At 36.3% G+C, this 23,840-nt stretch overlaps 1 protein-coding gene across 1 annotated transcript in view; it reads right to left on the minus strand.

Annotated features, from left to right (window-relative positions):
- Positions 1-347: 347 nt before the first annotated feature.
- The window catches only part of LOC134535976 (adenylosuccinate synthetase), a 37,132-nt gene continuing 13,639 nt past the window's right edge, over positions 348-23,840 (minus strand). Inside the window, exons 2-10 of the mRNA XM_063375444.1 lie at positions 18,546-18,648; positions 15,461-15,591; positions 13,811-13,959; positions 13,203-13,408; positions 12,070-12,224; positions 10,249-10,373; positions 9,748-9,874; positions 7,329-7,449; positions 348-3,785 (exon numbers count right to left, since the gene is read on the minus strand). Of these exons, the coding sequence (XP_063231514.1) occupies positions 3,733-3,785; positions 7,329-7,449; positions 9,748-9,874; positions 10,249-10,373; positions 12,070-12,224; positions 13,203-13,408; positions 13,811-13,959; positions 15,461-15,591; positions 18,546-18,648 (1,170 nt within the window). The 3' untranslated portion in view covers positions 348-3,732. The remainder of the gene's footprint in view (positions 3,786-7,328; positions 7,450-9,747; positions 9,875-10,248; positions 10,374-12,069; positions 12,225-13,202; positions 13,409-13,810; positions 13,960-15,460; positions 15,592-18,545; positions 18,649-23,840) is intronic.

The raw sequence follows: 23,840 nt of genomic DNA on the forward strand, positions 1-23,840 counted from the left end.
ACTTATTGAGTGGAAGGTATTACGGCAGATTTCATAATCCTGAAATGTTAGACACAAAAAGGAGAATGTGAATTTGAATTTTCTTTTGCATTAAGCACCACATAAAGTGTGTATACAGGTGGTGTCAGTTGCATTAAAACAATTCTTTTAGATGTTAACCACCTTCACATGAATTAGTGTTATATCTAAAGTTAAAGGGAAAAAAAAAAGATGTTATTATCCCCACATTATTTGCAATAATGTGACATCATGGAAAGAGTGGACAATCATTAAAGTTTTCAACAGCAATTTAATTCACATCAGATTCTTGGTTATCGTACTAAGAGGAACAATAAATTTAGAATAAGTTATTTAAAAAATTTATTAATAATTAATAATACTTATAATTTGGTAACAGTTCCAGGCCAACAAGAGTTCATATGCCACTCCCATTCATTACAACACAGCAAACTGCTGAAATATCAGCCAGTCATCTATTGGCTTAAGTACCATTATAAATATGTATTTATTTAATAATTTCTCTACTCTTAAAATGTTAGCAGAGTACATCAGAGGGATAAGGTAATATTTTTTAAATATGTAATGATTCATGTCAAACAAATATTGAACCCTGAGAAACATGTGTTTTGACACACTCAATCATACTAACATTACTTTTTTTTTTTTTAATGTACATAATGCAGAGTTATTCTCCCCCTACTATTTTCCAAGTGAATATTAATCTTCATTCATGAGCATTTATGTATGGTACTTATACAGGCACAAAATATATATGCCAACAATATTGCACATCTCCTATGCTATTATCTGTACAAGCTAACCTTGTTCTGATGACACCCTTTCAACTATAATCAGTGAATGAACATAGTAAATTTGTGCAATAATAAGTGTGATACAGAATTATGGCTATGCCCACATGCATTAACAAATGCTGCACTATTATAAATGCCCAGGAATTATTAATCTTTTTTACCTACATAAAATCTTATTTCCTGAAGCAATCCACATAATAATAAATATGAACTGACAAGCTGTGGCAGTAAGTAGTTTTAAGTAACTTCTGTATTTAATTCATTTTCCTAAGCATATTAGTGAGATTCAAAGTAAAAAAAAAACTACCTTAGCTATGACAATAACTTCAAACTAGTGATGATACTGTTCACAGAAACTATATCAAAAGTTGAGTTCTGGGTTTTGTTATTGCCTGTGCAAATTATCAAAATTTCAAATATCAAAACCATGTAAAATTTATTTTATATTTGATTATATTTTAAATACTTACACTTCAAAGTAACAAATATTAATTTGTTTTCCAACTGTAGTGAAGCTGTTCTTATAACCCCATGAAATAATCAAAATTGAGGTTAAGCATATAATATAAATTTTATATCCAAATTTCAATACATTAATGAGTCCAGTTTTATTTCAACTTAGGTACTTGAAAAGAAGTATAAAAACTATTAATGTGACATATCTAGTATAAAGTATTTGGTAAATTATGACATGTTGAAAATTTTTCCTCTTATTATTTAAATTTAATATTTATATCCAAGAATATTTTGATATTTGTATTTGAATAAAAAAGTAAATATTTGCACAGTTCTATACAATATATATTCCCAATTAACATTTGAGTATCAATGAATAATGATACTATTTATTGATAGGGTTTTCCATTAGGAATGTTTGCTACCACTATCAGTTCTTGTCAGGGCAAGGATACGCTATCTTGCATCAAAACTGCTTTTAAATGTACTTAATGGAATATCTGTCCTAAAAATGAATTCTTTGTCATTCATATTTATTTTACCTTTTGTGCTGCGTCAGTTCTTAACACATGCAGCTCCCAGTTTCAATTCTTAATTTTGGAATTTTATTATATTTATTATTCCTTACCCTTGAAATCAAGGAATTACAAAACCAAAACATTTATATACACATGCAAAAAAAAAAAAAAAAAAAACATTTACTCACAGACCATCATCCCTGCTTATGGGTCACACCTATAATTTGGGTCATAAAAATCCAACACTTTCACCATAAGGGTCAGCCTAGACGATGGGTTGCACCATATATCTGTCCTCTGTAGAGTTCCATGGATACATGTGAAGTCTTTGTTCAGTGTCTCAGCTTACTGGAGAATAAAGGAGACTGGCAGGATGTGAGCAGGACCAACAGAAAGCTGGCAGCAGATGCGAAAATTAGCTTATTGCAATGAAACAACAGTCTGGAAGACTTCACAATTTAGAAGAGGATTGCAAATCAGCACATCATTCAGTTATGATATTCAAGTTGACAGAAGATAAAAGAGTGCCAGCTATGATTTTAGTTTTAGTATCCATTAAATACAAAATCCTCAAAAATTTAATGAATCTCATAAATGTATCATGGGGCTAACAGCTAAATTAAACTTTCCTGTATTTTTTAAAGTTGTCTCTTATTACTGCACTATAGTTTAGAAATTAATAACATTTTGAATAAAGTATATGAATCATGTGTTCATATTACATTTTATAAATCCAAATAAAATTTAAAATAAAATTCTGAATTTGAGAATTGAAACTGTACAATCTGTGTATTAGGAACTGACCTAACTATAACTGATAAACATACATAATTAGCCAACAACTTCTAACCAAGAACGTAAGTCTATGACTAATGTCCAAAAGCTGAAAATCCAAATTTCAAATTTTGAACAAAAATTATTAGACAATTAGCTTATTCAATGATATTTACCATCACATGTATCAGCACTCTGTACAAACACATACTTAAAAGATATCTGACCAAACTTCATTGACACAAACAGAACTTTTCACAACTCTTTCAAGCATGCCACACAGTACTATACAATTTTTTGTACTCTGGAATTTTGCATGTTATCCATCCTTGTTACAGTGAAATATTTATGCCCTTGATCACAATAATTTGTTCTATCCTTACAACACAAGCACAAAACTCTATAATCTAATATAAAAGCAAATTATAGATTTTCTTAATAAAAATAAGGTTACTATAAAAAGATGGCTGAAAAATATTTTAAAGCTTACTCCTATATTCACCCCTTATATATTTTTTAAGAATAAAATATAATCTTTGTTTTTTATGGTTAATGAGATTACTAAATACACCGTGTTGACACTAAGTGATCAGCTCAAAAAATTTAAAGCATAATGCAAACATGCATCACTTATCTCACATGTATTTCTTTTTGGTGCTAAACAAGTATACCTTAAATTTATAAAAAAAATCTCTGAATCTGAATTCATTGGCAGGCAAACATCAGAAAACATGAATAGAAAAATATATATATCCTCAACCACACTCAATTACAGATTACACGCATACATAAAAAACACAGTTCTATCTTAAAATAATTGTGCTCGACAGGTGATAAAACACAAAGCTAAACAATGTTGAAGGTGGTTAGGATTTTCTTTCTTGGCTAAAATTCTGAGTCACATTTTAAAATTATGAAATGGTACAGTTACTAACCTGAGGCTGGCCACAAGCTGAAGTAATTTTAAGTTTTTGATAAATTTGAGGAAACCCATTTCAGATAAAAGCCATTAGGTAACATAAAAGGGATGCAGAACACACATCATGCAGAATAATATACGCATCAGTGTAACTGTAAATAACCTTAAGCCCACAACACACTACGTGTACGCTACAGTAATGTTACAGCTCGCGACCTGCTGAGCGGAGTACGGTGGTGCACCCTGCAAGGCGTCAGTAAACGTTGATGATGGACTCCCGCCCTTTACCGACTCCCACCCACTTCACTGCAACAGAGCAGGAAAGGGGGGACGTTGAAGCTTGGAATAGAAGTTTAGGCATCATCAATGCCTTAGCAAAAAATTGGACAAATGCAATACATAAACACAATGCAAATGACTCCAATAAACCTCATACTCTTGTTCATATAATTTCATACCATGACTGCACAGAGTGATAAGATGCAAGATGCTAGATTAGGGCAACTTCACAGCACCCTTAGAGAATGCTATCACCAAGGGTTTATTTTAAGGATGGGCCATTGAAATCTTCAAATACCATTAAATTAGTATTCAAAGAATTCAATATTTCAAGAAAAAGATTTGAACAAAACTATTACTGGATAAGAAATTTAAAAAATTTAAACACTGATAACCTCTAAAGTTTACTAGATAACTTTTTTTTCTTCATACCTATTTTGTTACCATTCCCCATGATATTTTACTTTTAACATGTAAATAAAATTTCAATATGTATTGATTCTGGAATCTTAGTTCATGAATGTATCCAATGTAACCCAAAAATGTTTTAACAGCATAGTTTTTTTTTTTTTTTCATTTATTGTACATTATATTATCTTGGACCCGTGAGTAGACATGTGCGAATGTAAGTTTTTTAGTTCTAATCAAATACAAATACAAATATCAAATTATTCGTGAATATTAATAGTAAGAATGAGAATTAGAATCCCACTGAAATTTTTTTATGTCAAGTTACAAATTCTGGAAAATTAGACGAATAATACTAAAGTGAAAGGTTGGTTAAGCTACAGCAATTATATGCAAAATGTTTGTTTAAATATTTAAATTGTGAAATATATTTTTTTTTAATTATACAGCTAACCTTACTTAACCTAACCAACCAAACTTTCATTTCTATTCACCTCATTTTCCACAACTTGCTACACTACATATTGATAATTATCGCGAACTGCAAAATACTGTGAAATCCATTGCAACTTATTTTACGAAGAAGTGAATCTTTTTTAAAATACTGCATTCCCAAATTAGTGATTGAATGAGCTAATATTTACATATTTAAATCCTAGTTATTAAGAGTTTTCATTGTTAACGGGAGCTAGGTAAATTGTATTTTAGTTCAGCAATATTATAAACAAAATTTTTGCTAATTTTATCTGGAAACTCAAATTATTTACATTTATTTTTTTGAGTCCCAACGTCTGTTTCGTCATAGATACCTAGATAGAGACCTAGATTTGGATCGGAGGGGTATATTCGAAGTACTCTGTGATGTGAATCTGACATTTAGATTCCAAAAAAATTGGTATTCGACAAATCACTAATTTATTTATACTTCAATCAAAGACTTTTTTTCCATATTTTTTTTCATCTCACTATACCTTCGGTAGTCCAGTTTTACTTTTGAAATTACAGTTTTGTCTTTACAAAATGAAATAATGCTCTTTTACTATAAAAAAACATACACCAAATTTATTATTGATCCTCAGGAGAATATTAACAAAACACATTGGCCACAGTTCCATTTTTAGACAGTAAAAAATAGAGTGACAGAAGATTCAGACACACACAATGGCAGTGGCGGTAGATGCACATGTGAAGAACATTACAACTTGGCTCTCTTTTAGGCAGTATGTCATCACTATCACTGACGCTTAGCAGCTAAAAGTGTTACGGCTTGTTTAAGAGATTTTTGCAAGTAAATACGGTACTAACAGTCCTGACAAGTTTTTATTTTTATTTTTTAAATGAAATAAACGTGCAGTTGTGTACTATTATGTTGCACAACCATGTTTTTCTTTCAGGTTGTATTGGCTAAAAATTAATGATGTAATAGCGACAAAATCAGCTTTTGGCAGTCCATCTTGGCACAGCTCTACTTATGATGATCCTAACATTCATTAAGATATTTTCAGTTAAACTACTGTTTCAGGCATGTTTTTTAATTACATTTTATGTCTTTTACACTAATTATCCTATGTTACTGTACCTTCCAGTCCACTTAAAAAATTTGATTTGGATATACCGTATTGGTCCGAATATAAGGCGACCATTTTTACATAAACGAGAGATGCGAAAATTGGAAGTCGCCTTATTTTCGCACCCAAGACGTCAGCACCGCAAACATTAGTTCCAAGCAGAAAGCTACAGTATAAACATTGTTAAACAAAATGTTCACGATTTTTTATATTAACTAAAACTTTGTTACCTCACACGAGGAAAACGATAAATCCACCCAATATTGCAGTATTTCACAATTGTTTAAAGTTGAAAATTAAAATATTTGTTCTTGAGTAAAAATGTGAATGTTGAAGCATCTCAAAATGGCAACCTTTTATTACACAATTCATATTTGTACTTTGTGTTCAATCGCGTGTTAACATTTACGGTAATTTATTTTCAGATTTTTAACGGAAATATTTGTTCTACAATATCTCAGCTATTTTCAGAACGATTGTTTACGTTTACAAACATAAAATGTTAAGAACATTTTGGATGTAATGTTTGGAAATTCACGGCTGCCAACTGTCTTTCCACAATATTTCTTTGTTGTAAAACGAACATTGCCGAACACGCACGAAGACGCCATATTTACAGGAATTTGGTACGTTGCTTCAAAAGCTATTTTAATAATTTCACAGTAATCCACTATTTATGTGAAAACCTTTCAAATAACATAATTTTCATAGATTATTCTTTAAAATTCATAGGACAGAGACTCTGTCAAAGAGTAATATGGACAAATATTCACAGTCACGTCACCGAAGTTATTCATGGCCGTATGCTTTACCATGGCAGCTAGCCACTTGTTTTGTTCCGGCAAACTGCATTCTTTGTTTGCTTTGTTACGTTTAACACACTACTAAATAATAATACATAGCTTAAGTGAAACTGAAAGTTAAATGTGATATTTTAAGAGTGATTGTGTAATACTTAAAAAAATAAATATTTTCTAATTGTTTTCTTTTAATTTTTAGGGTAGGCCATTCAAACTTTTTTTAAATAAGTAATGTGATATATGTACATAAATGCAAAAAGGATTTATCAACACAAAATGTATATTTAATGAATTTTCACATTCATTTCTACCAAAATTATTTTTACATTTGTTTGGCCTCCTGAAACTGCAGGTAGCCTTATATTCGGGGTCGCCTTATATTCGGGCATACACGGTAAGTATTCAACACATACAATTATGACTAGTAAAAGTTAAACATACAGCAAAGATTAAAGAGAATTATGAGGAATTGATTCCCAGTGACAGTTTCAACATTGTCATTATTATGTCCAGTACATATTTTGTTTATTACATATTTCTTGAAATGATAGATCCACTTCAGGACTAAAATAAAAACACATCTCTCACAGTTAGTAAGAGATCACTGTAGTGAGATAAAAAATTCACAACATTCAGGACTTTAAATTCTCTTACCCATGCAATGGACACATACCCTACTAACATGCAAGTCTTTCCAAATGAGTAAATTTTGTGGGTCTGAGATTTCTATGAGCGTGGACTTTGCAAACAAACAAGGAACTTGCGTAGTAAATCACTCTGACGCGTCCACTCACCCGGTATTTCCAGCAGCTCCTCTATTCTCGCTATGTACTTCCTGGCGTTCTCCGGCAGCTTGTCGTACTCTCTGATGTCCTCGATGCTGCTCTCCCAGCCAGGAAACTTCTCGTACTCCACCTGCATCCACAGTCCCTCCCTTAACAACACGAGCTCAGGTAGCCGCCAAGCAGCACGCTGAGCTACAGGTATAGTCGTGCTATTTACCAATTGCTCAAGATTTGTTCTTCTTCCTGCACACCCCTTCACCCTCATTGTCACACCTCCAACCCACACCCCCTCCATTTGCCTCTCATGCCTTCGTCTCCAGTCCAACTGCTTCATCCATTTATCGCCACTACTCAGTTTTCCACCCCCATGCTCTTCAGTACAGTCACTGCCATACCAACGACCCGCCACCCGCCCCGCCACAAATCTTCGCCTTCCGACGTGGCTAGAACCCAGAAGACAAGCAACATCAGACAGTGGCTGCAAAAGTCTGCAAACCTTATTAAGAGTAACGGCTTTAAAAAGCTACTAGTAATCAGGCAGCCTGAACAAATCTTGAGCAGTTGGTAAATAGTTCAACTATACCCATAACATTGAATTAAGAAGGGAAGTTTGGATATTGTCTTGGCACGCTACCCTTAAGCATTTCCTGAGTGCCTGAGCATCACATGAAGAGCTGATTCCTCCTAATTGAAGTTTGTAAACCAGTTCCTCCTTCAGAAGGTACTCTGGTACAATCGCTTGGAATATTATTTGCAGTCAATAAAATATAGTCGGATACAAAACTATTAATGTAGTGGGAAACTTAAAATGTGAACATGGCATGAACACTAAAAGCACTAAAACACAAACATTCTTACATTAAATACCGAAGCACTTCCTCACCCCCTTGCACATTGTTTGCATTTTCGCCTGATTGGGCAATCTTCACATTACGGAAACTCCATTGTGATGGGTATTAAAATAATTAATCATCTTAGTTTCAACAGCGTACAAATCAATAGTAACAAACGAGCACAGTACATCAGTAACACTAGGGCATGTTGACTGCAGATTCCTCAAATCAGTGACACCAAGTAGCTCAAAAAATTACTAATTTATTTTAGATGCCTCACACAAAATTGAAAACCAAGTTGTACACCCTGTCTGACAATGACGCAACATGAAGGTCGCTCGGCAGGCTTCTGTTGGGGGAAGGGGGGTTGACGCCACAAAAGGCAGCCAAGGAGCAAGTGTCTAGACGGCCGGTGGGCAACCCAGTAGGTCAGGTGACGTAAAGCCAAAGAAACCAACTACCAGACGAAACAAAAAGGTGGAAAAATATTGTGCTTGCAAGATCAGACATATATACAGCTTCAATAAAAACAATAAACAACTAAAGAGGCGATATGCAACCAAAATCTGCCACTGGTCTAATACTGACAAAACAAATGTAAACCGAACTGGTTAAAAAAAAAAAAGCTTCTTTCAGAGGATAAAAAAAAAGTTTGTAATGACATATAGCCAGGGCCAACAATTCCATCAGTCTTTCAACTATTACAGGAGGAAAAAAAAATTTCATAAATGACCTGACAGTTTTTTAAAGGACCAAGAAAGGCTTAAGTGGATACTACTCAATTAAAAAGAACAGTCTCGTTTAAGGCATGCTTGAAGAAAAAAACAGATGGCATGCAGCTCACAAAAATACTATAAAACACTTAATATTTTAAGCTAACTAAAAATTAAGTTATTAGACACGGGACAACCAAAAATGTTTTAGAGTAGCAAAGCAAGATAAAATTTAGAATTACAGACTATTATTCAGGTCAGCATATTGTTAAATGGGAAGGAGAAATTAATATTTAGTAAATAACTAACAGCTATTTATTGTTTGTCTGTTACCTTTTAATACCTTAAGGTTGAAAACGTTTTTGAAGGTAGAGCGACAACAACAATTTTGTTTTAAGTAAGTTTTAACAAACTTCAGGACTTATTAACGATCAAATCTGGACAGTTACAGCAAAATTTAAAATTAAAAAGTTTAAGACTTCATTCTTCAGTATACCCTGAACTAGAGCTTCTGTTGGTTAAAAAATTCTGAATGATTAAAAAGAATCACATTCCTTTGGGACTTAGCTGCTGTGTGAGAGTCCACAATGGGAGCATCAGTGAAGGACACTGAGAACTGTGACACGTGGGAAAGGCCGCCCATTGAGGAGGAAAGTTGAAGCGAAAAGAGGCTGCAAGCTATCAAACTGTTTATATAATACAGTGTACATAATATTCTTTATGGTTATAATTATAAGAATTAGAAGTTAATCAATTTATTTATGTTGTAATGATTCACCAACAGTTTGGTTAATACAAATTGCTAAAAATTATAGTCCCTTCAGGTTTGTAAAAATGAGGTTTGACCATACTAAAAAAGTGAATCCTGCGAGATGTTCTCACCTCCACACTGCCAACTTCGGCGGCGTTGGCTGGGAAGTGGTCCAGCACCTTTCCTTTGCTCCTGTACGCCACCGCCATCTTCAGCTCAGGCAAAGTGTCAAGTATGTCCAGCTTGGTGAGACACAGCCTGGGGACAGCACAGCACCACAGCCTTCACCATCCACCCTGCTGGTTCGTGCCGAGGGAAACATTCCCCACATTTGCAGGTCCAGGTGTCTCAATCGAGAAGTAACAATTAAAAACTGTTTTAAACTTATATTTGCAGGAATTTTTCTTAAGTGGGATTTTCTAAAAAGGATTTACTGTATATAAAATTCGAGATTGAGCAAATTTCGCAATAGTTTGGTAAAAAAAAAAAACTCATTAAAAAGTGCAATAATTATGGTTCCTTCAGGTTTTTATTAAAGACGTATGACTACAGCTATGTCAAATCAATATCAATCAAATATCAATTGATATCAGTTAAATCAGGAGAGCCCTGTTTGAGGCCAGGCCACTCACGCAGTGTAGCCGTTGACCATGGACGTGTACTGGAGCAGCGGGATGTCAAGCCAACCGCACCGTCGCTTCCTCTTGGTCGTCACGCCGACCTCGCTGCCTCTGGTCTGCAGCAGCTCCCCCACCTCCTGAAACACCGGCCGTCGTCGCCGCTCAGGGAAGTTAGAGAGTGGCCCCACGATACTGGTACACATGTCGCTAAAAGTCCACATTTCAAATTTAAAAAACCAACTGTATACATAAAACATACAATTGCACGAATACTATGAATTTTTTTTTAATGGATATAGTAAGATGTTATAATGCCTAAATACAAACAGACTATTGACAGGTTTTTTAAGGATTGGTTTCACACACTTATTAACAAATAATAACACATTATGGATAGGCCGGAAACATTTATTTTAATTGGCACGCAAATTTGAATCAAAAAAACAAAACCTAAAAAAAACTAATGCTGTAAATAGTTTCAAAACATATAATGCCATTATCAAGCAAAAAATTAATAATTTTAATTTAAAGGAAATAATTGTTAGTTAAGATTGCTGAATAAATAAAAATGAATCAGAAACATTGACAGCTAACAAATAATTGCCTAAATTTATTCTTAAAATAGTGATGGGTCGGTCCCGCCCGTTCAAAGCAAAATAACTAGCACCAACAACAGTAAATAAAACCTTGGTACTGGTATCATGGGAAGTACAACAGCTAAACCTTTCCCCGGTGAAAATACAAAAGACTTCCGCTAAAGCTTCATGGTATGTTGCCAGAAACCAACACACACACATTTTTTTTTAAAACTTACCATGGCAGGGGTTCCTTGCCACAGCATGCATGTAAATGACTAGTAGAGTCAATTTCTGGTGCATGGTTGAATATTTTACGCAACACAAATCACCGAATCTAGCCGCCTTGACGCACACTGACAGTTGCCCCTAGTGGCAAAAGATTACGAACATGTAACTGGACAGGAGGCGGAAATGTCCGGGATGAGCCCTGCTGGTCGCACAATGCTGCAGAGATGCTTCTGTAGACAGACGGCTTGGACATGTCGGGAAATTGACGGTCGGCAGCAGTTCTAGAAATGGACAGTTGAGAAACGTCACCATTAAAAAATAGGGCATCCGTAAACGGACGTTGGAATCAGGGGCAGATGGCGGCAACGATGGGCAGAACTCTCGTAGCTGAAGGTCGGAGGTCTTGACGTGCAGGTAGTTCCGATGGGTTGAGGATACACAAGCTTTTAAGCGGTGACTGGTTATCACAGTTGCTGTGTGCCCTCTTCATCGCACATCTGGCCAGGGGAGGGGTAAAAAGCAGAGCGCTGATTGGCCGAGCTTGTTGAGTAGGCCGGTAAAGGAGGGGAAGAACGCTGCCTCCCACCCCTCACGCAGGAGGTGAGACACTGTGATTTTAAGGTCACGCAGCAGCAGCACTGAGCCAGATGTGTTTTGAAATGGTGACAGTGCAGCTGCCTGCACCCAAGCACTAACAGAAATAGGCAGTCAGCATCGCAGGAGTGAATAAATGAGGGGGGAGGAAGGGGGATGATGAAGGAATTGATGTCTGTCCGAGTTGTATGTGTGATTCACATCAGATTTAACACAATGTTTATCTATATTATATTTATCACTAATTCATTTTACTGTATTGTGCATATGATTTTCTCAGACTCCTGGGAACTAAATAAAAAAATTAATTTTTTTTTAAGATTCAATTTAAAAAATATTCAATATTCGTGATTAATTTGTATTATCTATTCAAAAATTTGATTCAAATAAAGGGAAAAAAAAGCAGGATTCGCATAAGTCCGCTGCAACTCACGTTCAGCTGCTCGGAGGGGAAGGGTCCATCCCCGACGCGAGTGGTGTATGCCTTCACCACGCCAATGACGTCCCCGATGTGGCACGGGGGAAGACCCAGGCCGGTGCAGACGCCCCCGATGCTGCAGTTGGACGACGTGACGTACGGATACGTGCCTGCAACATGAACACCACGCATAATGCTCTCCTTGTGTGTGTTAAATAATGCGTAACAGTTTCAAGGGCCCTGCTTCTGAAGAATCTACATAATTTCAAAACTGCTCAGTATATCCGAGTCGTGTCTGTTTATGTAAGCATTTAAGAATGCGCTGAGGGGGGATGAGCAGTTCTGCTTCCATAATTTGTTTTTAAACTGTATTTTTTGAAGAGGAAAAAAGGTTCAAATGCATTCTCTTAGAATAATTTATAGGCATAATAAGCCTGGTAGATATTCTTGAAAGTTCTCAAGGGACTTGCATTACACCTTTATCTTCATTTCTCCACCATATGTCATGGATACCACTCAAAACGTCATAGTTTCCCTATGCACGATGAGAAGACTCCAGGCCAGTCAAAGACTTGCGCTTAATAGGCGATACTGTGCTAGAAGCACCAGCAAGCAACACACCTGTCATCTCACTAACACAAACTTCCCCTGACTAAGCGCATCCCCTACAAAAAGAATATTGAGATCATAATTTATATTACTTTCATTCAGAATCCAATCAAACTACAAACAAAAAGTAAAAACCAAACAATAAAATTATTCATACTGCCTTTAAAAAATTCACAAAATAAGTTTTGTTTTGATAACAGCAAAATGAAAAAGTTGCATGAACCAATTATTTTTCTGCAGATTTAGCACAGGGTTGGAATATGTTTCAAATTTAATTTAAAAAAAAAAAGCAAAATAAATCACTTACCTGTGATGAACAAATGTATGTACACTACCTTCTTAAATCCCAAAGTAACAATGTCCTAATATTAAGAAAAAATAGTTTAAAAGAAGTTGTTGTAACAGTTCGAAAGACAATAATGATGTGAAAGTTTTCAAGGGCAATTCTTTCTAACCTAAAAGCCAAAATTTGGAAAGCACCTACAGTTATGTAGATTTCCTTAGTTACGTTTCTGGATGAACCGCTCTCCAAAACCTACCAAAATCAATGTCTAACATGGCTGCATTTGCCCCTTCGACCAGCACCTTCTGCCCACGCTTCAAGGCAGAGTGCAGGTAAGACACTGTATCGACCACATGTGGCCGTATTCGTTCGGCAAATGCTTTGTAGCGTGTTAGTTCAGCTTCGACGTTAACTTGGAGGGCGGGGAACATTCTCTGGTACACAGAGACGAGGCTTTGGAACCTTGCAACAGACAAAAGAAACAATCGCTACAACCCCCCAAAACATGCCCAGAGAAAACTAACTTACACGACTGCATCAAGCCATCTTCATGCAGTGAAGTATGTATGGCCCTGCAATGTTAAAAATGTCAGCGTTTGAAGATTGTACCAAATCAACAAGCTAGAGCAACTTTTTTTTTTTTTAAATACTGCAAGTTCATTAAATCCTACAAAAAAATTGGAATGCCCATATTTTTCCCATTAAAGGCTAGTCTGGCACTTATATGAACATTACAACAGAAAAAAAAAAATTCTATAAATTTTAAACCTTGTGATTTACTATACTTCACTGCATTAATTGTATGGCAAAGTTGATTCCACAGAATTTATTTTGAAAGATTGAAACTCCTCCAACTAAACTTACTTTTCTGTGAACTGGCTGTAGTCTCCCAAAAGATCTGCAATGCGAATTCCATTGCGATTGGCTTTCGAGGAGTAAGTTGGTCCAATGCCCTTTTTCGTCGTTCCAAGAGACTTTTGCCCCTTCTCTAGCTCTTGTAGACCATCTACTTGCTGCAAGCATTCACATGCAAAGTTACATAATACAATACCGTAGCTAATGTGAAACCACCCACTGCTCAAGTTAAAAAAAAATCAGAATAGACTGCTGGATTTATAAATGTAAGTTCTTAATAGTTTCTTTTCCTTTCTTATTTCAAAACAGATATAAATAATCTGGAAAACAATGGGTTCTAATTTTTTTTGCAGCAACCAAAATTTTATGTTTTTTTTGTTTACTTTCATTAGAACTTTGGAATTTGAGTTTCTGAGTACCACCACTTAAAATTATATAACTTGCAATGACAGGCTGATAAAAATGGCTCCTCAATATATGCTTAGATAAAAACATGCACAGTAAAAATCACTACTTTATAAGATTATCAAGAGAAAAAAAAATTGTACATGGAGGGGAAACTATTTATTATGCCATTACTTTAATACCATCCAACAAACACTATACTGCAAACATCTGAAATCTCTGCATTTTTTTTAAGAAATCAATATCTAAGAAATTATAGTATATATTTCCAAAAAAAAAATCATAATAATGTGCAAGATTTATATTATGAAATTTAAACCAAAGTCATATTTAATTACACTGCCATCAGCATAAAGGCTTAAAGCTTATTTAAAACTAGCTAGCACCTGTTGCTGATGCATTCAATTCCTGTTTCAAAGCATTCTTACACACTCATATTTGCAGTCTCATCACGATACATAGGTAAAAAAAAAATTATAAGGTTTGTTTTGTTATAAAATTCAAACAAAATTATAATGAAAATAAAATGCTTATTATATTAAAACTTTAAACATAGGTAGTGGTTATCACTACTATTGCGGCCTGCGTCACAGTGTGCGTACTTTGAAGATGGAATTTAATGGCTATTCCTTAAGAAATGGAAATTTTTAAGGGATGAAAAGTATAATACTATGATTTAATCCCATTTATGGGCTAGCTCTAATCCAAAAGTAATTAAAAATTAATTGAATAATAAAGTGATTAAATAAACATCTAGACATCCAAACTTTCAAATTATTCATAGGACACGCAAGATATCCAATATCTCACTTATCACTTAATTTAGCCTTAAAGACAAGAGTGATAAGCAGTTTGAAAAGTATATAATTATAATGATGATTCATAATATTGGCAAAGTTAAAATTTTTATTCTTGATAGGACTGTACGTAAGTTAATTAAAGATCTTGAATGGAGCTATTACCTGTATGGTCATACTGATGTATGAATGTGATATTCATGCTATTTTAGCATGAAATCATGAGAAAATCCAGTATTTTGAGCTTAATGACTCAGTGCTGGCCTTTGGAACAACAACTATAAATATTCAACTCCAAGGTTTCGCATGTTCTTCTTTATAGACTGACACAACATGAGACATTCATTCCCAACACAAGCAACTCACAAGTATAACGGAAGTCTTACCAGCTAACTTCTTGAAACTACACAATGTTGCAGAAACTGAAGTACATACTACCAGCAGCACAGACACATACCTGGTGGAAATCAAACACAATGTGTGCTCTGTCAGACACAAGTAATCTGTCTTCCCAGTTCGTCATTCCCTTAGCTTCGTTCTTCTCCAACTCCTCAAACAGACCTGGCAGGTGGATGACCACGCCATTACCTGAAAGCAGGAAAATTTCTCAGCAAACAAAACTTGATGTATGATTTTAGACTGCGTTTCACATGCCCTGTAGATTTTTTTATTTCATAATGTTACGGACGTGAGCAAGTCCCCCGCGCAGCGCTGATAGCCAAGACACCTGACACCTCGCAGCTGGGGAGTTCCGCGCGCCACCTGGCAGCCACCGACACATGTTTCGAGAGATTTCTGCCGTCGGGTCGGCGCGCAATGACATGACTGGCCCCAGCGGCGCTTGTGATTTCTGGAAGGCGCCTGGGCTGGTATATAAGCCGGGGATGCCGGCCTCCGGGGGAGAGTTCAGAGTGAGTTCAGGCGAGAGCTTTCCCGCGGCGGAGTTTCCAGGCGATAGAGCGGCGAAGTCCCTGGACGAAGGTTCCAAGGCAGGGAGAGAGTCGGTCGGAAAGTTCTCCCGCGGCGGAGTTTCCGGGGCGATAGTGCCGCGGGTGCGGCAGTGGCAAAGTCCTTGGACGTAGGTTCCAGGGCAGAGAGTTCAGTTCTGGGCGACAGAGTCGCGGGCGCGGCGGAGTCCCGAGCGAAGTTGCGAGCAAGGCGTTGAGCAGTTCCTCGGCGAAGGCAAGTGTGTCGGCGACGGCGGAGTGCGGCGACGGAGTCCCGTGGCGGAGGTCCACGAGGGGTGCTGCGGTGAGAGTTGCGCCAGAGGTGCGGCCCAGCGAGGTGTGCGGATTGTAAGAAACGAGTGACTAGGGAAGCAACATTTTTTTTGTGCAATTTATTATTTGCCATTTTAGAAGATTATTTGTAAGTGACATAAAGTGGCCATCAATAAAACTGTGTAGTGATAAAATCTTTATTGGGCTATCCTTTACGAAGCCGCGGTAAATCGCAACAATATTCTTGTCATTCTGGTTAGTTAAGGGCTATTTTTTAACTCTTACCTATCTTGAATTTATTGTTCCATTACAAACATTTTTCAACGTGCATTTACTATGAGCAATATAGTAGATGTATAAAGTCATGAAAGTTATTCATAATTACAAACAATCGTGCAACTTTTAACAAACATACGTGTTACACTTTGTTAACATCTGTTGAAAATATTTATAACGAAACATATGCAAGACAGGTACATTAAATTTACAGAAATAGCCCTTACAAAATAGTAATGAAAAAAAATATATGAAAAATCAACATTGTGTGTGAAACACACCCTTTAGCATCAATTATTCCAAGTGCGTGTACTAGCCATTCTTCTGCAAAAAAAAAAAAACCTGTGCACTTGTGTGACATCACTACTTGGCGAGTGTAATTACACTGGGCAAGGAAAAATAGTATATTCTTTTTTAGTTTGTATTTTTCTTCTATAATCACACTTCTTTCTATCAGTATTATTTTATTGGTTTAAAATTAAATCAAACCATGCAAATATTGTTTAACCTTAAAAAAAATTTTGGTTTTATAACTGTTTACTAAAACTGACCCCACCATTTAAAAAAAAAAAAGGCAATGGCAAGAAAGCAACAAGAAAATAATCTATTATTCAAATTAACTTGCTGGGATAAATTGAGCGGCAAGTAAGTAAGCCAGTACAATTAACTACATTGAGTCAGTTAGTTTGCTAGTGGATTAACAGGCACGCAGCTAGTAAATTTGCCAAATGTAATTTTAGCTTTAGGTAGGTCAGTAGTAGTTTGCTTTTCAGATGATAATTCTACCAATATGTTCATTTAACTACTGTACCAAGATTTAGCATTCATCACGATTACTATTGAAAGTTCACAAATGTAGGAGGCGTAAAAACTACAAAATATTGTCACACCCTAGGAGCTGTCACGATGCCAGCAGAATGAACTTTTATAAATGACACTGCGATTTTTTTTTACGTTTTCTTTTACCGTATGTGCATGTGTCAGTTTCATCAATTCAAGATGTTAAGTCACTTGCATCTGAACACAACTGAGACAATCGAGAGTGACAGCCAGCTCATCAGCACAGACGCCTCCTGGAGCAGCACTGAGTCACGCCGCTCCAGATGGGCGCGGCCAATCGCGGCACTGCACTTGCCCTCGTCACTTGACTGCAATCACCGACCCAGCGACAGGCACAATCCCAGTGGGGCTTGTGGCTGTCAGAGCCACGCCGAGGCCGGACCGGTGTGTGTTTCAGCCCAGACCCCTCACACGTATCCACAGACACTGTACTCACGTTATCTCCAGCCAAACATAATCTAAGTATTTTGTCATTTTAGTACACAGGGTGTTAAAGTGTCGCATAAAATCCCACCTACCTTATTTCATAAAGGCTGGTCAAAATCATCAGATGCTTCCATCAGTAAAAAAGAGAGCAAATTTACTTTTAACATATTAAGAAAACAAAAACATAAGAGTAAAACACATACTGGACTAGCACCAACAAGAAACAAAACACTGGCACACACACAGATGCACTCTCTCCTTAACTAAAACAAAAAATAAATCTTATTTCTGATTATTAGGTTGCAGTAGATAGCACAGTGTGTATAAAAGAAATATGTATAAAAGAAAAAAAAATTGAAACGTATTAACATAGCAAACAATTTTAAGAAAATTAATGGGCACACCTGAGATGGCATACTTTTGCTCTATTTTTTTATTCAATAAAAAAAATAAAGCCTTGTAACTAATGAATAATCCATCTGCCACCACCATCCAGACTTACCTATTTAAAAGCTTCAAAAAGTATATATATTGCAAAAGGGTAAATTTATCGTAATATGTCGCACAGTTATGCACACGAGGGTGCTATCTTGGGTAATAGCTTGGTGCTCGTTTAATTAAAAATACATTTATCTTGAGTTTGAGATCAAGCTAATGGCACTAGGTTTGCCACACATGCATGAAGGAATTAATTGAACTTTCCAAACTAATACGTAATGTTAAAATTAGGGGCATAGCAACAATCCAGGTGTTTCACTGAAGCGAAGGAAATGCACTTACCAATTATTGACTTGCACTTTGGGTTGATGATGCCACTGGGGAGGAGGTGGAAGTCGTACTCTGTATGGTCCACAACGACAGTGTGACCAGCGTTGTTGCCACCCTGAAATGACAACACCAATCACTAGAGATGCGAGTCGAAAAATTTTCGAAGAAATTTTTTCGGGAATATATAACCATGTAAGGGAATATCATTTGAGGATTTGTTCAGTTTCAACTTTGCGGAGGCTCCAACGTAGTGCAGTTGTCGAGTCAGCAAATCACTGTTCACTGATCGAGCACAGGAACTCGCCACCCTCACGTTTTGTTTGCTCCGTGGAGGATGGTTCGAGAACACCGACACGTCGCTTGGCAGGGTGGCAGAGTTCGAGGCAGTTCAGAGAGTGTGTTCTGCGAGGACACGAGATGGTTATCCATTGCCACAGTTTTAAATGTGGCACTCACTGCGTCGGGTGCTCGCGAGCAAGGTCCTAGGTTCGACGCTCGGGCAGAGTAGAGCCTACAGCACCTAGACTTGTTGCACAGGGCTGAGCGTGCAGAGACGACAAGATACACGGGAAGGTCCTTGGAAATACATGTTGAAGGACATTATGAATAACTCCCGAGAAACTTTCTAGGCAGGCGACAAGTGCGAAGATCACGAACCCAACGTCCTCCTCTCCCCCCCATACCAGACCCTTCTATCCCCCACCCAGAATCCCTCTTCCCATTTTAGTCCAGTTTAACACTCAAGGTGTCAGAGCTTATATTACTTGAAACTGTATAAAAGAATATCTCGGCACCTTATGTTGGGTGTCAAGAGTTTCTTTCGCTCAATTACAACCTGACATATTCTATACTCTACTTTATTCTTTGCAGATTGATAAACCAAAATTTTTTGTTCCTATCAGGTGGTAGAGGATAGCTTGGATCCTACTGAACTCTCAAATGTTCAGTGAGCCATTACACTGTAATGAAAGACAATAGGCAGGTATGTTTTATTTGATTGTTTGCATAAAAAAAAGTTGATCAAATTTTATTATTTTTTTGTGAAAGTCTTACTAGAAAAATATTCACAAAAATATTTTGTCATAAAAACTAAAATATTTACCGACCAATGCTGGCAACTTGCAAGGAACATGAACATGAACCATTCTTGTGCAACTATTCCTGACAATGCAATTGCGCATTTCATCTAAATTAAATCCTTTTTTATAAATCTACTCCCAACATTCACTCTTGTGAACAACTGTATATATTCAACTTGAAATATCCTAAATTAAGTCTGTTTCAGCTGGAAAAATATTGAATCAAGTAGTTATATTTTAAAACATTTACATTAGCAGGAATGCACTATATAACTAAATGAATGATGTTTATTAAGTCATACAAAGCAAAATAAAATTGTTTTTTTTTTTTCGAATAAATATTGAGACAGTTTATAAGTACAAGATACTGATTAATTGAAAAAAGTTGTAATGTAGACTGTCTGGTCAATTACCACCAATAGAAAATGTATCAATAAACCTAAAATGTATTTGGTTATATACATATTTTACGAATCCTTTAAATTTACTATTACTAAAAACATCAGGGTTTCAAGTTATAGCTTAAGTTGACCAGTTAGACCACATACACAGTGAAATCCACCCTTTTTTTGTACATAGATGTAACCTCAATTTATCATAATCCTATTTTATAAATCCTTTAAATGTGTTGTTATTATTAACACTGCAAATGGGTTTTCAAGTTATTGCTTAAGTTATCCTTACAGACGGGTCGTTACCACAACGCCGAAATACCACAACACCGAATGTACAATAATGCTGAATGTCAAAATTGACCACAACCACAACGCCGACAGCTAGAAAATTGCTGTGTACCACAACGCCGAATTACCACATTGCCGAAATAACTGAATGAATTTGTGTGTGTTTCTTAAATGTACCTTTATGCCGAAATACCACAATCAAACCTAACCTTACCTAACCTAATATAACCTAACCTAACTTAACCTAGCCTATCCTATCCTAGCCTAGCCTAACCTAGTCTAACCTAACCTAACCTTTGTGGCAGTCCTGCAATGACATTTTTCGGCGTTAGTTTATTTCGGCGTTAGTTTATTTTGGCGTTAGTTTATTTTGGTGTTTTAGTACACAACCGTTTTCTAGCGTGTCTGCGTTGTGGTCAATTTGGCATTCGGCATTGTGGTGCGTCCCCCTTACAGACCAATACACAGTGAAAACTTTTTTTTTACATTTGTAAAATTTTTTACCATTATTACATTTTTTACATTTTTCAGGGTCCAGAGAAAATATGCAAAATGGAGGGAGGGGGGGTGGAAATTACACTGCACAATAATTACACGGGAACACAGACAAATAATGTGAAATGCAAGACAGCTTAATGGTAAATTAAAAAAATAACAGCTATTATAATATTATTTACCCAAATCCATTCGAAGTCCCCCGATATGAATTTATTTATTTTACTCAGTAATTATTCCATATCATGTATCCATATCATTCCTAGATCCTAATAGCATGATCCTGTATGAATTAATCCTGTGATAAAAAGCAAGCATCAGTGTACCAAAGGCTCAAGAGATAACTTGGATATACAATATGGAACTTGGATACAAGATACGGAACTTGGATATACAATAGTGAATTTGGTTATACGATATAGAACTTGGAAACATGATATGGAACTTTTTACCTTTTATTCATCTCCAGTATGGACTGAATTAGGGCTTAATGTCTCATCGACATCAGGGTTATTAGTGTCGATGTGGAAGGACGAGATGATGAGGATGCAGCATCGACTGAATGAACGAGCGGGGGAATCGGGAAAACACACAACCACGACCAAGTCCGCCGTGGATTCCCACATGCGAAAAATTTTGGTCTGTCCCTGCAAGGTAATTGAATCCAGATCAACTATTTGGGAGATGCAAGTGATTCTACGAATCAACCATCACACTCCGAGTTGTGAAGCTAAAATTAACCCAGCGACACGTGACAAGTCATCACGTGACGCAGCCTGGCACGGCAGACCTCCAATTATACCGGTGACAAGACGTCTAGGGGGAAGCGAGAGTGGGGGGGAAGAACGGCCTTGACGCCTTGCCAAGGCTGCCGGGAAGGCGGGCGAGGTGTGAACACCACGCAGAATAACATCAACAAGCCGTGCCGTGCCGTGCCGTGCCGTGCAGTGCCACTGGTGCACCTGGCGTCAGACCGCTCCCCAGCTCTGATGAGCTGCCAGCCGCTAGCAACGTCTCCGCGTAACAGCTCCCACGGCAGAGAGTCTGGCTGCGGCCCGGTGATAATGGGTTCTGCACATCATCTCCTTTGGTCTCAGCGGCGAAAAAAACGATAAGCTTCGACAGAGTGTAAAAGCACCACCACTACCGCTTACGATGTTTAAGAGAAGTCAACATAACAGAGAAGAGTAAGCGATTAAAAATATTACTGTCATAGTTAAACTGTAGAAAAACCACCGGTCTAACCATCTTTATGAGTCGACCAAGAGGTATATGCAGCTAGGAAGTACGTGACCTACAAGGTCACGATTTATTCCCTTTTCCTCCCCACACCTAATCTGTTCTAGCCTTCCAATGATAAGGAGAAACACAAAGGAAGATAGCAACCAGATAAGAGTGACAATACGTAAAGCTGTGACAATAACTTGCTGCACAGTGTTATGGCGTCGCTGGATGCAAGATGGCACCTTAAGAAACACAGGAAAACCAAACTGATACCATTTATTAATTGAATACTAATTTCATTAGCTTTTGTTTAAAAAAAAAACCTAAGTAAAGTTCTGAATGAGTTTTTTCTCAAGATTGTTACTAACAGCAGTACTCAAATTAGCTTAAAGAACCTTTAATTTTAGTAAAAATTTAACTCAAGCAAATAAAAATTTTTAAATATAAAAAAATTACATCAAAGGAAAAGTTTACCATCCAATTTATTCTGGATGCTCATCATTAACACTGTGTCCACACAAATCTGTGGACTTTCCCATGACTTTTCCTTGAATTTCCATGACCAAAATTATAAATTTCCCTGACAATTTTTGTTTAAATAAATTACCTATTTTGCAATTTTCTTAAAGCATTAAAGACAATCCAGCCTCTACCATCACTATAGGCACCTTGCGCGGGTCTGAAAATTGTACTAGTGGTGCTGCATCGTATTTAATTTACGAACAACTTGCAGGACTGTTGTGACCCACCGATCTCTGGGACATGGAGTACGCTGACCAATTCTTTCTATAATTATGTGTGATATTGTAGTTACATGCAGTTTCCTACTGATTAAATATATTACCCCTACTGAAAATAGTTTATTTAAAGGAAAAAAAAAAGTGTATTAGTGGTTATGTGAATAATGTCAAGTAAGTAAAGAGAGGAGACTATTCTGTATTAAAAGCAGAATTGATTCGGTAGATGTATTTTATTCTTCCACCTTACCGAGTTAACTTTGAAATTAAGTAATTTATCTCCATGAGTTAATTATATTGTTTACCATCATTTTGTTTTCATGAATTGATGGCAGAAAAAAATATTATAAATAGAAACTGTCCTTGCCCAGCCGGATAAATAAATTTCTGTAAACGCATTGCTGCAGTCTTTACTAAATTAACACAATGAACATATTTTGAAAACTGGCGTCCCATAACATGGTGAAAACCATGTTCAAATAAGACTGTAAACAAAAAGTAGTTTAAGGTAAAGTAAATAAGTGATATTTCCTAAGACAGATCTATGAGATCATGTAGTGTCTTCTACTTTATAATTACAGGCCATTGCTGATATTTCATGTGCTTTACATCAAACATTGCAAATAGTATATACGCATGTGTTAGCAATGCTTAAGCACTAATGATTTCTGTAACAACATACGACCAGGCAGATTGTCTGGAATGTGTCTATGAAAGAAAACTCCGAATCTCAGGGAGCAGAGAAAATTTTCACCCATTTGCAAATTTATTTTTGTCAGATTCTCATTAAATTCTATTTGGTGTAGCAGCATGAAATGTGAAATATGGAAAATATTTTAAATCTGAAGCCACAGTCAATTATCAAAGAAAATACTATACAATATAGGTGTACGTTGTGGTCTGATAGTGGAATCTCAGATGGTATTATAGTTAGTGGAGGCAGGACTGAAGGATTAGTAAAAGTTAAGTGTCTCATTTCATGCAGGAATAAGTGCGTAATAGAAGCAGTAGAAAGTATTGATTGTAATATTTATTTATAGGCAAAAGCGAAAATGTTAAATAAAGATTAAAACTATGTCTTGCAGTCAG

Source organism: Bacillus rossius, chromosome 10, assembly GCF_032445375.1.
Source record: "Bacillus rossius redtenbacheri isolate Brsri chromosome 10, Brsri_v3, whole genome shotgun sequence".
NCBI lineage: Eukaryota > Metazoa > Arthropoda > Insecta > Phasmatodea > Bacillidae > Bacillus > Bacillus rossius.